This window comes from Dinoponera quadriceps, unplaced genomic scaffold, assembly GCF_001313825.1.
Source record: "Dinoponera quadriceps isolate SergipeBrazil2010 unplaced genomic scaffold, ASM131382v1 scaffold1651, whole genome shotgun sequence".
NCBI lineage: Eukaryota > Metazoa > Arthropoda > Insecta > Hymenoptera > Formicidae > Dinoponera > Dinoponera quadriceps.
Genome location: NW_014555795.1, coordinates 379,964 through 397,268, shown reverse-complemented (window position 1 = coordinate 397,268; position 17,305 = coordinate 379,964). Strand labels below are relative to the sequence as shown.

The 17,305-nt window shown below is 40.2% G+C and overlaps 2 protein-coding genes across 2 annotated transcripts; one reads left to right on the top strand and one right to left on the bottom strand.

Annotated features, from left to right (window-relative positions):
- Positions 1 to 3,060: 3,060 nt before the first annotated feature.
- Positions 3,061 to 6,343, top strand: LOC106745428 (cytochrome P450 9e2-like). Its single transcript, XM_014621020.1, has one exon. The coding sequence runs from the start codon at positions 3,193 to 3,195 to the stop codon at positions 4,756 to 4,758; it is 1,566 nt and encodes a 521-aa protein (XP_014476506.1). The 5' UTR covers positions 3,061 to 3,192; the 3' UTR covers positions 4,759 to 6,343.
- Positions 6,344 to 10,356: 4,013 nt separating this feature from the next.
- LOC106745427 (cytochrome P450 9e2-like) lies at positions 10,357 to 13,228 on the bottom strand. The gene has a single exon (XM_014621019.1). The coding sequence runs from the start codon at positions 13,043 to 13,045 to the stop codon at positions 11,489 to 11,491; it is 1,557 nt and encodes a 518-aa protein (XP_014476505.1). The 5' UTR covers positions 13,046 to 13,228; the 3' UTR covers positions 10,357 to 11,488.
- Positions 13,229 to 17,305: the final 4,077 nt, after the last annotated feature.

Here is a 17,305-nt window from a genome sequence, read left to right as displayed (position 1 = left end):
GTCTTTTTAACTCTTTCAGGGCGAGCGGTTCTTATAGGGACCAGGCCTTTTATTTCGGGAAAGTATTTCAAGGTTAAAGATAACTACGTGATTAACATGACATGGCACAGGCACAGGATGTATATAAATGATATACAAATATATATGCACTTTCTTGACCTGATTTTAATTGATGCTATTAAATGAGATATATTTCTGACATCATGACTGTTCACAACTGTTCATTCAAATATTTTACAGTAGAGAAGAACAGTCAACACAGACACAGCTGTGTATGTGTGTGCTTATTATGTCTCTTATAATATTTCAAACGAATTTCTGCTAAATTTCCGCTAAAGTAAAATTTTACTTATAATAAAAGGAAGAAGGGCAAAGACACTCATAGTTGTAATGGAAAATACTTGTCTGGCTATAGCAAAGATCTGTAAGTCCTAAAGATGTCCAAAGGACTTTCCTATGTCCTAAGGACGTCCACAGGATAGACGATAGCAGTCGGCTGTTTACCGTTAACAGCGCGCCATTACTTCTCCTCTTTCCTTGATTCTATTTTCGTGCTGAAGCAGCAGACTAAAACAGAATTCTCGGTCAAATAAGTTCGCCACGTAAACACCGGAAACTCTAATTTCGTTCGTATCCACACCTCCATACGCGAAAATACCCCGATTGAACGTCACACAGTACCGTGTTTAGTTTAGAGAAAAAAAATTTTATCGACGTAGTATACATGTTCGTCTTATTGATGATAGTCGGCACCTTGGATTTTTATTATATCCTCTTAAAGGATCCTGACTTCTTCAAGAAACACAATATACCACATCCGCAAGGGCGCAGTCAGTGTGGGACAGGAGGTGCTTGCTCCCTCGCCTAAATTTTAGCAGGAAAAAGCAATTAAATTAAAATAAAAATCATAAAAGCAAGGAAATATAACTAATACATTACAATCTACATTCCACAAAAAATCTACAGTACACATGCTCTGTAATTAAAAACCAATGACGAAGAATTAGCAACGCCTTGCGAAAATGAATGTAATGAAAATTTCTCAATTTTACTACCAGACGATCAGTGCTTACATTGCCTGCAGTAATTTTGATGTATTTCGATTAAGTAAGAAGGATTTATAGTTCCAGATGTGAAAATAAATAATAAAAATTTATGCGAAAATTAATTTTTTTCCTTTTCCTTTAACTGGCTACGCTCCTAAGGTATATCTGAGATACTTCTAGTTGCTGAACAATATCGTCGTTTTTACGGTCCTTGGCCGAACACGCAGTGCGATATGAACCCCGAAGTCAAATACATCGATATGTACGAATTAAACGGTTGGCACAGTTTTTAACACAAATTTTTTTACTGTTTAGACTCTGCATTTACGCGTCATGATTCTAAGCACTTCTCGGAAGCGGCAAAATTCAAGCCCAGGAAATTCAAGCGGGACATAACGCAGCCTAAAATGTAGGAGAGAGTGAACAGTATAATCTCGATGCTGACTATCTGTTTGGAATACGTCCAAGAGCGTGCATTCGCAACAGGTTCGTCTTACTGCAAATGAAGGTTTTGTTGTTCTATCTGCTGGCACGGTGCGGGCTGAAGACGCGCGAGAGGACTTTGATAAACTGAAACTCAAGAAACTAAACCGGAAACTCAGGAAAGGAGTTCCTCTTGGACCCCGAGGGCGGATTCAGATTGGATTTTGGGCTGAAGCAGTATTCCGCAATTATGAACGCGAATCGAGCGTCTCGCAAGGTCGAGGAGAATTGCATGGTTCGCGTATAACGAGTGTTATTAACGTTATTAACATAACATATAAGAAACCGTGAGATATATCAAGACAAAAAGCGAAATTTACACCGAGAAAAATATCTCATCATATCTGGTCGGGTAATCCAATTAAAAAGTAACAAACGGATATATATCCGATTAAAGGTAACGTCCGATCATTTCGTCATTTCACCTGATCAGATCGTGTCTTTATTAATTGAAAATTATAACGGATATAAGGGCAACTAATTTTCCGATTATGTTTCATCAGCAACTGCATCGGTAAATTCATCGGATATTTCATCGGATAAAAGCATTCATTACTTAATCAGATAATAAAAATAACAATCGGATACATCATAATTTAATCGGTTTATTTGATGGAAATTTTTCTCGGTTATAATATAATATTTATTACGTAGGATATCGCACACCTCGCGACTTTAATTTTATCGAGAGGTTGCCTGGGCAACTTAAAAACAATTAATTCTTTTTTGAAGACAATTTTTCCTTATTGTAAATGTCGAGGGAGATCATTATTCATGGCGAATTTTCAATTTCTAACGTAACATATTTTTATAGTTAAGTTCCAAAATAAAATTCTGAGTTCCATAGTAAAATCCATTTAAAATTGATCGAAGAAAATAACTTCCTTGAATAATAAAAGAAAAGTGTATCTATTAGATTAAAATAATATTAATAAAGACGAAGATAACATAAAAAAAGCTTATCGCTTCATAAGCAATAACGTAGAATAAAATCTTTTTTAATTAACATGTAAAAATAGCGACACGCAAGAGACGTATATTATTTTGTTAGCTATAAAAAATACGATTACCACACATGACAAAATCACTGAAAGTCTTTCTTCTTCTCACACACTCTCACTTTCACTGATATTTTTAGCTAAATATATAATTAAAATTAATGTAATAAGAATTGGAATTATCAGCTCTCCCGAAACTCGTTTCTACATAATCTCGTCTGAACATCGGAAACACGGGATTTTATCTCGTGTTTTTGCTTTGTTTTTCTTTCACAGCAGATTATTTTCTCGTTAATTATTGGGATATTAAACTCTGTTATTAATCTAATAATGATAAGTGTGAAGTTTATATATGCGAGTGCAATTGCCTGTTTCGTGAACATGCAACTGAACTTCTTATTTCATCAGAGGTACGAAACCTGATATTTGCGACAAAGTATCCGACTTACTATACTATACTTTCTATTGCGTCAGCCGTGACTCAACTCTATATATATGAGTAAAATTGCGCAGTGCGATAGTTGGCAGTTAAATGTCAACAGCGTGCTGTGACTCTGCTTCGTTCTCAATTCTTCTCGATTATGTTCGCGTGAACATCGCAGATTTCAATCTCTGAACGTTGAAAAGGTGCTGTGTTTAGTTTAGCGCAGCAACATTTCCTCGACATGGTGTACGTGATTATCTTGTCGGTAGTAGCCGGCGTTTTGGGCATTTACTACTTCCTCTTCAAAGACCTCGACTTCTTCCGGAAAAATGGTATACCGCATCTGAAACCTTTACCGTTGGTCGGCAACTTGGGGCCGTGGTTCTTGGGTCTGCAGTCGGTGGCCGACCTCATGAAAAAGCTGTACGACAAGAATCACGAGGCTAAGTACATCGGTTTTTACGACATGACCAGACCGGTGGTGATGTTACGCGACATCGAGCTCATCAAGTCGATCGCTCTCAAGAACTTCGAACTGTTCCCGGATCATAGCGTCTTCGTCCGCGAGGATCAAGACCCGTTCTTCTCCAGAAACCTGTTCTCTCTTCAGGGCGACAGGTGGCGGGAAGTGCGTGCCATACTGAGCCCCGCTTTCACGTCCAGTAAGATGAAGAGTATGTTCAAGCTGATGTCAGATTACGGCGTCCAGTTCGCCAATTTTATGGCGCAACTACCGCCGGAACAGAGACTGATGATAGATACGAAAGACGTTTTTTCGAAGTACACCAATGACGTCATCGCTACCTGCGCGTTTGGCGTCAGCGTCGACTCCATGCGGGATCCGAAGAACCTCTTCTACGTATACGGGAGAGAGACGACTATTTTAGACAGCGTCTCCTCCATTAAATTCTACATATTCCGGAACCTGCCGTGGCTGGCGCGGCTAATAAGACTGAAATTCATCCGCGAGCCTATCTCCAAGTTCTTCTGCGATCTTGTGGAAACCACTGTCAAGGTCAGGGACGAGAAGGGTATCGTCCGGCCGGACATGTTGCAGCTGATGATGGAAAGTAGAGGCAAGAAAGAGGGTGGGGAAGACTTGTCGATCGCAGACATGACCAGCCAGGCTTTTAGTTTCTTCTTCGGCGGCTTCGACAGCACCTCGACGTTGATGTGTTTCGCCGCGCACGAGATCGCGGTGAACGAGGAAGTGCAGAAGAGACTGCAGAACGAGATCGACCAGGTACTGGAAAACACGAATGGCGGGGCGCCGTACGATGCGGTCAACAGAATGGAATATCTGGACGCTGTGATAAGCGAGACTCTCAGGAGGTATCCGATCTTCGCAGCATTGGACAGAGTATGCATAAGGGATTTCGAGTTGCCGCCAACGTTACCGGGCGCGAAGCCCTTTATTATGAAGGAGGGGCAAACCGTGTGGATACCTGTTTACGGACTCCAGCATGATCCCAAATACTTCGAGGAGCCCGAGAAGTTCAATCCCGATCGGTTTCTCGGCGAGCAGAAGAAGCACGCCCTCAGCACCGGGGCTTACCTGCCGTTCGGCTTGGGCCCCAGAATGTGCATAGGTAACCGATTCGCCTCGTTGAAGACGAAAGTGCTACTCTTCCACCTGCTGGCGCGTTGCGACTTGCTACCTTGCGAGAAGACGTTGATACCGCTTGTGTTAGCTAAGGATGGCTTCAATATGACGGCTGAAGGAGGTTTTTGGCTGGAAATCACGCCGAGAAAGAACGCGCATCGCAGCATCGCAGTTAACAATGCCAACGACACGTGCGAGTTGTAGAAGAATTCTTCATCATTTGTTCAATTTTGATTCGTCCGAATTTTAGTATTAATATTAAATGAAATCCGCTTTAAATACTTGACTAACTGAGAGTACAAACGATATATAATAAACACAACAGTAATATTTCCTCTAATTTAAAAAATTCGCTCTCTCGTATCAGAAATTCTGTTTTATTTAGTGATAACAGAAAACTGTTGCGGAATCGGAGCAGCGAAACAGTTTTATGTACAGTTGTGTCGATTATTACAACTTCGTACATTATTGAAATTTCAGATAAAACAGGCAAGTTTAGATAAGGCGGAAAAATAAAGTCAAAAACATGATACGAAGGCACGTTTATCTCTCGATTATCGGAGGTTAAAGTAACACGTGATATAGAAGACACCATTAATGCTGCTCTATTCTTTAGAATCACGTATTAACGTTGACAATTTTCAATAGGTATGTTATTTATGAATATTTGTGTACCATTTCTACTGTTTTGGATCATCCTTACCGATTTATCGAATCTATCATGTTATGATATGCGAATATTAGTACGTAATATTTCTCATCGGAAATGTTCGACACGCCTGGAAAATAAGACAGCATTAATGGAGTCTATTGTACATTCTTTATTAATATATCTTAGCGATTATATTCGACATGATAACTGTATTTACTTGTGATCCTTTTGATAATTATATGCGTATCTTAATTCCTGATAAGTCCGACTGTTCGTCTTAGACCGTTCGAAATACGACACCTCGCGTTGGAAATAAAACAACTTCTCGCCAAAGTATGATTATCTTCTATTGTTAAGGGAACACACAGGAAAGAAAAGTGACCAGGCGAAAGAGTTGAAAGAATCGCGCTCCATTTTTATTTACAATTCCTGATCGGAAACACGAGTGTCAGACCACTGAGTTTTCGATCACAACATCGTTTGTTTTGTTTTCTTTTTCTTATTTGAGCTATTGTAGAACCTCTTCGGAATCGGTCTATCGTCGAAACGAAAACGGTAGCAAGTTTCTTGATCAAGATCCGAGACTTTTCCGTTTGTGTCATTGCGACTGGATTTTTCACAAGATGTCGAGAGTCATTCACGTATTCTGCGTGTTACAAATATATCCATAATGGAATAAGAAGCAAAGGAAATGTAAAATAATTCTGATCGGAATTTTTTCCGAACGGTTCCACAGTAGATTAGAGGGCTTTGTATCGTTGGACTGACGTCTAAAAATATAATAGAATTGTATTATAAAATAAAGTTTTTATAATAAAATAGGAAAATTACCTCGTCTCACTGGCTTTGCATATAATATATGTGTGTGTGTATGTGTGTGTGTGTGTGTGTATATCCGTATTAAAATATATAAAAATGATAAAATCTATTCTGTGTTACACGGAAAGATTTCGACGTTGTTGACTGTAGCTAACGATTGTAACGACAGATTTTTCAATTAATGTCTCTTCGATCTGGATTTTAGTTATTATTATTTTATCTCGTTTCTACTAATTAAACATGTTTACTTACACATTTTTACAGATAATATTAGGTAGTAAAGATATTTTTAAAATTTTAGTATTCCCGAAAAGTCTAGGAAGGCTACTGTAAAATATCTCTAAATATATAAATCTTTCATTTAAAATAACTCCTCTCATCACTCACCATTTTGAAATTATTTATTTATTATTTATTTAAAGATATATAAAAACAGTTTCCTTTAAAGCAGTGTTACTTCCTGTAATGCTCGATTTCAGGAACATTGATTAAATCTTAACCCGAATTTAAATTATCTTTCGACAAAGATTTAAGCTCAGATCAAGATTTAATTGACATTGATAAAATCGGACAAAAACGATTTGAGCACTTATAAAAAGAAAAAATCTATCTCTTACTTTGAGGTAGACGTTGAATTCAATTTTAGTTTGAGTCTCTTATTTACAGTAGTTCTATCCATTTCTAAAGAGTGATATTTCATGACATTTATTATTTTTTAGAGATTTCCCGAATAAGTAAAAAGCAAATTGATTAATTTTTCTTAGTAGAATAAAATTCATATTCGAAACGTAATGAGATCAGAGGAGGACACTATTGTGAGTCCTCTTGTCAAAATGTAGTTGTTATCACGAGAAATAGCAGATCTCTGAAAATCTCGAAATTATCCGTGGGCGCACCTTGTATATTTCATAGACATTTTTATAAAGATATTTCGGTCAAAATTATTTATATTGCATAACAATGATTATCACGCGAAGGAAACGTTTGTGTAACGCCGGTGCATTCAATAACGCAAGATAAAGATTATTTCTCTCGTTGATAGTAGGCTATCAAGTAGTTTAGACGCGTAATATCGTTTTTTACAAAACGCCGTTTGCAGGTTTACCATTCGTTATCCTGTACGCCTTGAAATAAATAAGTCGCTCGGTAATTATTCAAACATGTATGTTAATTTCATATGCGCATTTAGTTGTAACGTGCAGTTATGTACGTGCCATATCAACTGCATTGCACTCGATATTAATTTTTATTATGCCAGGACGGTCCATCGGAGCCAATTTTATCGTTCGGGTTTCCTCTTCGAACGCTTCCGTTCACTTTAAGCGGTAATTCGCAACTTTTTATTTCTTTTCAAAGGTCTCCCGAAGAATAAAAAATAATATCCATTCATTCTTTTCAGCAAAATGAAATTCATGCCGTGTCACGACCGCCGCGCGCATATGATGTTCACGAGGATTAAGATGTTAATAACATAAAATGAGTTTCCTAAGAATTCGTTGAAATTTACACTATATATAGATTTAAATATGACCTAATTATTGGCGCATTTAGAAAACGATTGATTATTCAAAAGCTATGATTTCACAACTGAAAATGACAGTTTTTTTACACGTTCCTTGAGGTTAGTGTCCTATTTCAATTTCTATTTGCAATTTCTCCTAAATCACAGATTCTAAATCACATTAAGAGTTTAGTGAAAAACTGCTCTGATATTAAAGATTAATGTAGAAACATACAAAAGTTTCAAAATGATTGACCATTTTGTTTTGAAAATACAGCGGTGTAAATTTCTTAACCTCTTGACATACAAATAAAACAGAATTTGATGCGTGCGAAAAATACTATTTAATTTTGCTCAATGAACAGCTATGTGCAAGCTTAGAAACAGAACTTTTTATTTTGAAATTTGCATTGCTATGTAACATTTAATCAGGTTGATATATAATGTTAATAGACAATAATTAAGTAACATTATAAAATAATAATTTAGTAGTTCTTTCAAGTATGAAATATTTCAAAACATTTTGGAACATGTAGAGGAACTAGACATTTTTCACACCGCCAAGTTATTTCGCTTCTTATATTATTTTTTACGCACACATGGCATCTCTTCGCAGGATGTCCCTGCATGAACACTTTCTGTATGAACACTTTGATGACCGTTCTCAGTCTCATTATCATCATTAGAATAGCTCATTAGACCTTCATCGTCACTTTCATACAATACATTCAACTCAGATATATTACAAAGATTATTTCTAATTTTTAGCAAATTCAAATATATAAGTATGGCATTCGCCGTGCAAGATCACTGCTATACTGAATACTGCTTTCAATGTACTTCTTTCTGATTCACTGGTTTGCCGATGCGATTTCGTTATCGGTACTGTTGAGAAGAGGGGAGCATCTTGAACATTTTAAACAAAACAGAATCGACGCACAAGTGAAACGATTGAATAATCTAATAATATGCTGCACGGCGTCCGCCGGAGACAGTTTTTGACATCTCGGAGACGTAAAAGTCTACAATGACACATGAAATGAATGACGTCTCCCAGACGTCATTGTACGTCAAGGAGTTAACTAATAGTAACAAAAAAATAAAAAAATATATATGCACATATTTAAACACTTGCACCTCTTTTTATCTGTGCATCTCTCTTAGCAATCAATGCATAAAAATTCAATGCATAAAAATAGCATTGATAAGAAAAATTAAAAAATACTGTTATTTCCGTATTTGTAATATTGCACCTCTGCTTTGTTTCAGAATAACAATTATTATTTAGGTAATGAAATCGATGTATAGGAACTTGTATAATTTTACTCGATGAACAGCAAATTTATGAGCAATTTCGTTGATGCGCCACTGATAATACGGCGTTACTGCTACCTTAAAGCGGGGGATCGCTTTTGCCGGCGGCTAAGTTCCTTCTCCTCTTTTTCCCTTTCGCGGAACACGCGCGGATTCGTCGAGTTTCAAGGCTCTCTCGGAGCGCGTTGCGTGGAGATCGGGCGCGCTTCGAGTCTACGACATCCAGCCTCTCGCATTGACCAAAGGGTATCCCTCTGCATTGGTCGCACGTTCTCGCGTAGTTGCACGGCGGATAACAGCCGTATAATGTATTCGGATACGTGATTGGGCGGTTCCAGAGACGCGATACGAGCTTGTGAATGCCACTTTAATGAGCGGTCGCGAGAGCGTGCTGCTACTTTGACTCCCTCACACTTCCAAAGGAATCGCGCGTAAAGGCGTTCCCCCTCCCCCCCTCTCTGTTTCGTACATTCGCCAGTCTGTTCGCGCGCATCGCACAGACCGCTTCTCTACTAAATAAGACTCTCGCGTGCCGCGCTCTCGTCATCGAGGCAAATGGACACTATGTTGCATCTGAGCGACTCGGTCATTAGAAGTGGTTATTCTTCGCCGGGAGAGAAGAGATCATTGTAATCTAGATAATTAGCGGTTGCGACTCGGGAGCATTGGCTGGAGCTCCCGCGCGCTAATGCTAATGAATGATAATGAAAAGATGTCCGGTGGCGCACATGGATTTTCGTGTTTGCGTCTCGTAAGACGTGTAATCAGATCACGCGAATGACTCAATTTTTTCGCGGCAGTGTGTACACTTGAATACACACACGCCGCTCTCTCGGCGAGGAACCGGCGGGATCGGCGGCAAAATAAGACTACAATAACGAGAGCGCGAACACCGAGACCGATCTCGCGTTCCTCCTTTTTCGTCAAGCGGAGAACATTTCCGCGAAATTACACGACGAGACGCGTAATAAGCGGTCCGCAGCGCGATTACTGAAGAAAATAAGAATAACGATCGCGGTCTTCCGTTTTCCGGAGTGTGCGCGCGCGCAATGAGGCAACCCGACTCGATATAAAAGTACTCCTTCTAATCTAATTCACTTACCGGCGTCGGGAAGGGACGCGTGTCGGAGAAGGGCCAGGAATTGATGAAGTAGGGATCATAAGGGTGGCTCGAAGCGATGCATTGTCTCTCCACGGACAAATTGAACGGGGGAGAAACGGCGAAAACACTCTTGCAATTATTTTCGGGGCTTCCCGTAACCACTTTCAAAGTACAATTACGAAGCGGAAAAAATGTTATAGCTGAACGTTTCCGAGCACGGAGCGATCGAAATTTATCTCCCGAATTTACAATCATGTCTTTCCCCGTGATTTCACGTCGTTCTGTTTCTCGTCTGTTTTCCTTTCTTTTATGTCCCGCTCATTCCGACATTGACAAATGATCCTATAAAAAGACCCACGTTTATATAACTCTTGCACAATATTTCCGTGAAGAACTCATTGCCATTATAACTCATGATACTGCGTATTTTATTAATATATGCGCGTAAACATCGTATTTTTTAAGAGCGATATGAAATATACAATATGGAATTTTCCGATACATTCGCGCGAGTTTCTGCATTAAAATGTAGCATACGTCGTGTTACTTTATATATCATGTTTATATGAGGTTGATTAATAGCGCTTACGACGATTAATCGTACAGTTTATGTAGTAATAATTTCATATTACATACGTTAATCAAGTGTCACATTATAATATATTTTTATATGTTACATTTATAGACATTTTCTTACAGATATGCACGCTTTGTGCTTTGCGGCGCAAAAATGACTTTTTGCCAAGTTTAAATGCGTCTTTCATTAATATGCGCGCGCGTAATATTGATAATAACCACGATATTTTCTCTCAATTGTGCGAAATGAATTATATAGGCGGCCGTCCGGCCGCGCACATCGATTTCCGTGTTTGCGTCTCGTAAGATATATCAGATCACACGAACGGCTTAAATTTTTCGCGGAAGTGTGTGTCTTAAAGTGCACACATTTCTGCGAAAAAATTGAGCTGCATATTATATATTTAATAATACAACATATTTAATCTTATTAATCGCAATTCTCATGCAGTTATTAGACAAAACAGTAGGCAACACGCGCGCGCATATTAATGAGAGACGCGTTCAAACTTAGCAGAAAGTCACGGCTATTGACGCTATTTTGCAAAATCCAAGAATGAAGGCAAATTACTGAAAGCATCAATGTAGTAATCAAAAACGAAACGTTCGTTTACTCATGCGTCTGTGAATTAGTTTAACTACTATCTACGGGTTTTACCTCATTTACGGGTTAACGTGACTTTAGAAGATAAGAACAAAATAGTATATCGATTTTAGCGTTTTCGTTAAATGAATTCAACAATACTGCTACTGAATTCAGAAGATTTACATAAATCACGACGTAGTCGCTTGTCAATTTTACTGACGCAACAGCGTTTATCTCTGTGTGATATCGTGTTACATATATTAGTAAGACATTTTGTGCCCTATTTTTAAACATCATATGCGAGCGATTATACTTCTGTTAACACGACAATAAGCATGCCGCTGCCGTTTCTTCCGGCCAGCCGCTCGCTCGTTCGCGATCTCTTCAAGGATCAACGGCGTCGTCAACAACCACCGCGGAATCGAGTGCGGGATGCACGTCGGTCCTGGGCTGGAAACTCAGCCAGAATCCACCCTCGGCCAACATTTGCATACTTTGTTTTTCGAGCCTTAACGGCTTCGAAGTCTTGGCGCAGGGCTTCAGCTCGCATCGCGCCAACAGTTGGAACATCATCACTTTCATCATCATCATGGCCAAGCGGAAACCGATGCACATCCTCCGCCCGAGGCCGAACGACATAAAATACGGCGAATTCTCGTAGCTGACGTTGTCCAGGAAGCGCTCCGGGAGGAACTCCTCAGGCTGGTCGTAGTACTGGTCGTCGCGTTGGATCGAGTAGATCGGCACCCAGAGCACCATGCCCTTCTTCATGGTGAAGGGCTTCTCGCCGGGCAACGCGGGCGGCAGCTCGTAGTCTTTCGAGCACACGCGCTCCAGGAACGAGGTCGACGGATACATCCGCGAAGTCTCCTTGATCACCGCGTCCAAGTATTTCATCCGGTTGATCACGTCGTAAGTTATCCGGCCGTTAGTCTCCTCCAAGGTCTGGTCGATCTCCCGGCGCAGCTTCGCCTGCACGTCCGGGTGCACCGCGAGTTCGTGCGCCAGGAAGGATATCGTGGTCGAGGTACTCTCGAAGCCGGCGAAGTAGAAGACGAACGTTTGCGCGGTTATGTCTTCGAGAGTGAGTTCTTCGCCGGCCACGCTTTTACCGCGATTGTCCATCAGCAGTTGCAGCATGTCCGGCCGTATGATTTTCTCGGCGTCGCGCTTCTCGATCACTCTCTTGACAGTGTCTAGGAAAAATTTCGTCACCTTCTCGTCCACCATCCGCAAGTTTAAGATCCGCGCCAGCGAGAAGGTCCTGAGGAACGCCAGCAGAGCGATAAAAGTTTCGAGGAATTTAGTGCCGTTGCGACCGTGAACGTAAAACTCGTTTTTCGGGTTTTTTATGGTATCTGTTTTGATGCCAAAGACACACGTGGCGATCACGTCGTTCGTGTACCTGCTGAACATATCCCTCGTATCCAGCTCTTTCTGGTCCGCCGCCGACGACGATGCAAACCTCGCGGAGTTCACCGCGCATTCCAATATCTGGGAGTACATAAACTTCATCTTGTGACCGGTAAACGCCGGCGATATCAGGGTCCTGATACCTTGCCATTTGCTCCCCTGCAAGGAGAAGAGATTCTTGTTCATCAGCGGGTCGTTGACGTCGCCGAAGGGCCGGCGGTCGTGAAACTTCTCGAAGTCCTTGACCAGGATGTCCTTGAGGAGCTCTGGGTCGCGCACCAAGAAGATCGGCATTGTCATGGCATAAAAGCCGTAGTATTTTGCGTCCGTCCGGAAATTGTACAGTCGCTGCCAGAATTCGCCTATCGAGATCTGGCGGAACACCACCGGGGTCATGGTTCCCAGCACAGGTATCGGCGGGATATGCAGGACGCCATGTCTCTTGAAGAAATTAAACCTCTTGAAGAGGTAGTAATAGATGCCGAGAGCGCCGATCACGATCGACAACAGTAACGACCAGTGTTCCATCGCGCGAAGTTCTTCGTTCGCAGGTGATTGTGCCCGGTGTCTTAATCAGTCGATTTCGATCGAGCGAGAAGTGAAACGACTCAGAGAAACTATCTGCGATGTTGCTTATATGAATCTAATGGAACAACTGCCGGTACTTGGTTGATATTGCATTGAACTGTCCCACCACCATTCCTCGTCCCCTTTTTCAGTGCTACGCAGTCTTTTATATAACTTCCTATCTATAGCTCGTATTTTCTTATACGGGTTATGTGATAAGAAACGAAGAGAGAGCGTCAGCACCTTTTAAACGGCAAAAATATGAGGAATTCTCGATATAAAAACGATCAAAGATAAGATATTATTCATAATTTATAAATTGAGACATATATTATTCAAAGATAAGATATATTCATGCAACATTTAGCAAAATAGCTTATTATAAATAAGTTGACCCGGTTCATTAAGAATTATAAGAATGTCCTATTTTTTAATATATCTAAATATAGAAAGACTGCGTCTTAGGAAACAATATTTAGAATAAAAGTTGTTTGGTTTGGAAAGGTCACAAAGTGATAAAATAAATTTGGTCTTCTCTACAAAAATCTATAATAAAGAAATTGTAATTTCGATTACAAAATTTTAATGATTATGACTTTCATGTGACAATTGGAATTGTCATGCAAGGTCAAACTGATTTATCATTTGTGTCCCACTCAAAATCGAACAACATTTCTTCGGAATTTTTTTTCTAAAATGCAATGATTTTTTGAAAAATTGGAGCATTTTTGTTTTAATGGATGCACCTTATATATGCGTCAACTATGTAAAAAGATGACGAGTAGAAGAGCCGTACACTGATAAGAAAAATATCTAAATAATAAGATATACAATATTTACTCGGTGGATAATAATAACATATATGTTTATATTAATATATATTTTTTATACGCTGAAAAAAATGTTTCTTAATGACAATTTTCGTGAAAGCAATTGTTTATTCTATTTGAAGGAAAAAATTATATTTAAGTAAATATGTTATTATTATCCGCCGAACAAATATTTTTTCAACATTTTTTTCTCTCACCATTAGAAAACAGAACTTTGTTCTCTGCATAGAACTTTATCTATATACGCCTATTTTTGTCTATTCATGTGAGATGTTTATCGATATTAACGATATCGTGAAACCTTTTCCGATGCGATCGAATGTGATTTTGCGCTATTGATTGCTCGCGAAGGTAATGATACTGCATGTGTTGTCAAATAACTTATTACAAATAAGTAATTACCATAATTCGCGTCGTCTGCGGGACTTCTTCGCTGCCGCCTTCGCGCAGCAGCGGATCCACCTCAGCTAGTTCAGTTTATTTCGCTAAAAGCGAGTCGAATCCCTTGCTATTCCTCGTGGTACAGCGTCATGGTTCTTACGCGTTCTTCCTCGATTTCGCGGACACGTCGGGGAGGAACCGGAAGAGGTGATAATTTAGAGACCAGTCAACAGTAACAATAACAACACTTTAATTCAATTCATCTCAAATTTCCGACAACTAATCAATTCCACAATTGATAATCGTAACCGGAAGTGATATCGAAATATCAATTCTTGAATTGGCCTGAGTTCTTTCAATTATAGGCAGCTGAATTCAATACCCCGGGAGATTCCGTAACGCGATCAAAACAGAGCGATCCCTCGCCTGAGATGTCCCGCGAGAGGCTTTATGCGGCGGATCGGAGCCGCTCGACGGCAGCTATCTTAACGCGCCTCGTGTTAACGAAAAAGCTCTCTTGCCCAGCGTCGTTACGCGAATCTCACCGGATTTTCCATTGGGCGCCAGCCGGGTCTTTCCCGACAGTAGTCACTGCTTCCGGCCGATCACGTACAATCCGATCTAGCTCTTCGCCAGAAGCAGTTTCCACCACAACCATACGAGCTCCTGACACGGCTCACTGTATAATATACAATGCAATACCGATACTATATAATATCCACTACAATACCGAATATATAATATACAATACAATACCGACAACAATTATCCGAGGACTGTGCGACCGGCAACTAGAGAAGGCAACCGAGTCCCGCGTCTGCGGGATCTCTCTCTCGAGCACGGCCCTTGTCGCCCTGCGACGTGGCCTCCTAAACCTCGTAAGTCCGTGCGACCCTACCTTCCGGGCGCCCTTCCGGACCTCCAACGAGTTCAACTTCCCGGTCCTCTTATCCCAACTGTGCCGCCGAGAATCGACGGCAAATAACCCGGAATTACACGCAACTCTAAGTCTTTTTTAACCGCGGCTGCACAATGATTCTCTTTCTCAGCCCTCGCCGCCCGAAGCTCGCCTCTCCTCAGGACTCGTTCCGATATTTCAGCCGCTTCGCTCGCTCGCTATCGAGAGGGACGTCCATTCCGCTCGTCGTCGGATCGCACAGTGTCACTCAAGCTCCGTCACCGGGTTCTTTTAGCGCAGGAGGCAGCCGTTACACGGATCTATCCCGCCGCGATCGATTTTAAAAAATAGGGCATTCTTATAATTCTTAATCAACCGGTTAAACTTATTTGTAATAAGCTATTTTGCTAAATGTTGCATGAATAATACCTTATCTTTGATCGTTTTCATAATATCGCGAATTCCTTCTATTTCTGTCGTTCGAAAGAGGTTGACGCTCTACCCCCGTTTTTCATTACATACCTCGTATAAGCATTACATACCTCGCATTTTCCTCAACCATTGCGCAATTGCGCGTAACCAGCACGTGATCAGATATGTAAAAGTGTCATTCAATTGATTAATGCAAGCATTTCTCGAGATTGACGTGCAAGGTTGCACACATACACAGGACGAATTCACCGACCGACTGAATTGCGCATTGAGCAAAGAATGCGATTAATTACGCTCTTTAAAATCGAAAACGTGATTGATTGATATCTATGAATATGTACATATTGTGCAAATCCGTTTGAGTCTAAGCATGGAATTAAGATTTATTGACGCATATTATAGATATAGAACGTGAGGAAGAATCTTAATGATACCTTTGATAAAATCTCAGTACGTCACTGCGAATTAATGACTCAACATGCGACGGAGGATTAAAGAATTATATACATCCTATATTTGCTTATATTTTCTACAAGAGGACCATTCGAATCTTCAATAATGACATTGCCCGAGATAAAATTAGTGTTTTACTTTTAGCATTTTAGCAAATAATTGTAGGAAAAACCGCAAATACATACCATGATATTACATTTCGAAAGCTCATTGATCTAAAATAAACTATCAATCATTACAATGTAATGATTATCATGTGATCATAATAAATCTATAGATGAAATTAAGAGAACGATGAATCATACTTGCATAACTTGCGATTATAAGTAACATTATCGCTATATCATTCGCTTGACTGTCTCTCACTGGCGCAACGCAAAAGAATAAATTAAAAGAAAATTATTGAACGAGCGTATATGCGTCGCATACATGCGCGTGACGTCATACGTCAGACTTTGAAGTCTTATTTCCCTATTAAAAATAATGACGCACTAGATATCCAAGTGTCAATCCCACATCGCTACATTTGTGAATTTTGTACTCGGCTATTAATCTCTAAGTAGCATTATATATTCGATTCTTCATTAGAGCTTCCGCGAACTTATATTTAGGCCGCGCTGCCGTTGACGGCATTCGGCGATACAACGTTGAGAGCGTCACTTCTCGGCTGAATCTTGATCCAGAATCTGTCTTCCGCGAGGATAGTGAACTTCTTCTTGCTGAGTCGCATCGGGTACACGATTTTCTCACAACGCTTTAGCTCGTAACGAGTGAGTAGGTGCACCAGCATAATCTTGGTCTCGAGCAAGGCGAATCTTGATGCACATCCTCGGGCCGATTCCGAACGGGATGTATTAAAAAAGGGGAAGTAACTTCTCTCGAGGGTGGGAAGTGTCCATCCGGACAAGACATCAAGCATAATTCAAATTGTACTCAGATGAAAAACCGCAGGTTTAATTAATTAAAAAATAGGACATCCTTATAATTCTTAATCAGCTTAAACTTATTTATAATAAGCTGTTTTGCTGAATGTTGCATGAATAATACCTTATCTTGGAACGTTTTCATAATATCGCGAATTTCTTCTATTTCTGTCGTTCGAAAGGTGTCGACGCTCTCTCTCCGTTACATTACATACCCCTTCGTTTGATTTTACAATTATGCTTTGTCGTCTTGTCCGGATAGAATATGTAGATGTTTAGAACACGATTAGCGACACCGTAGCGC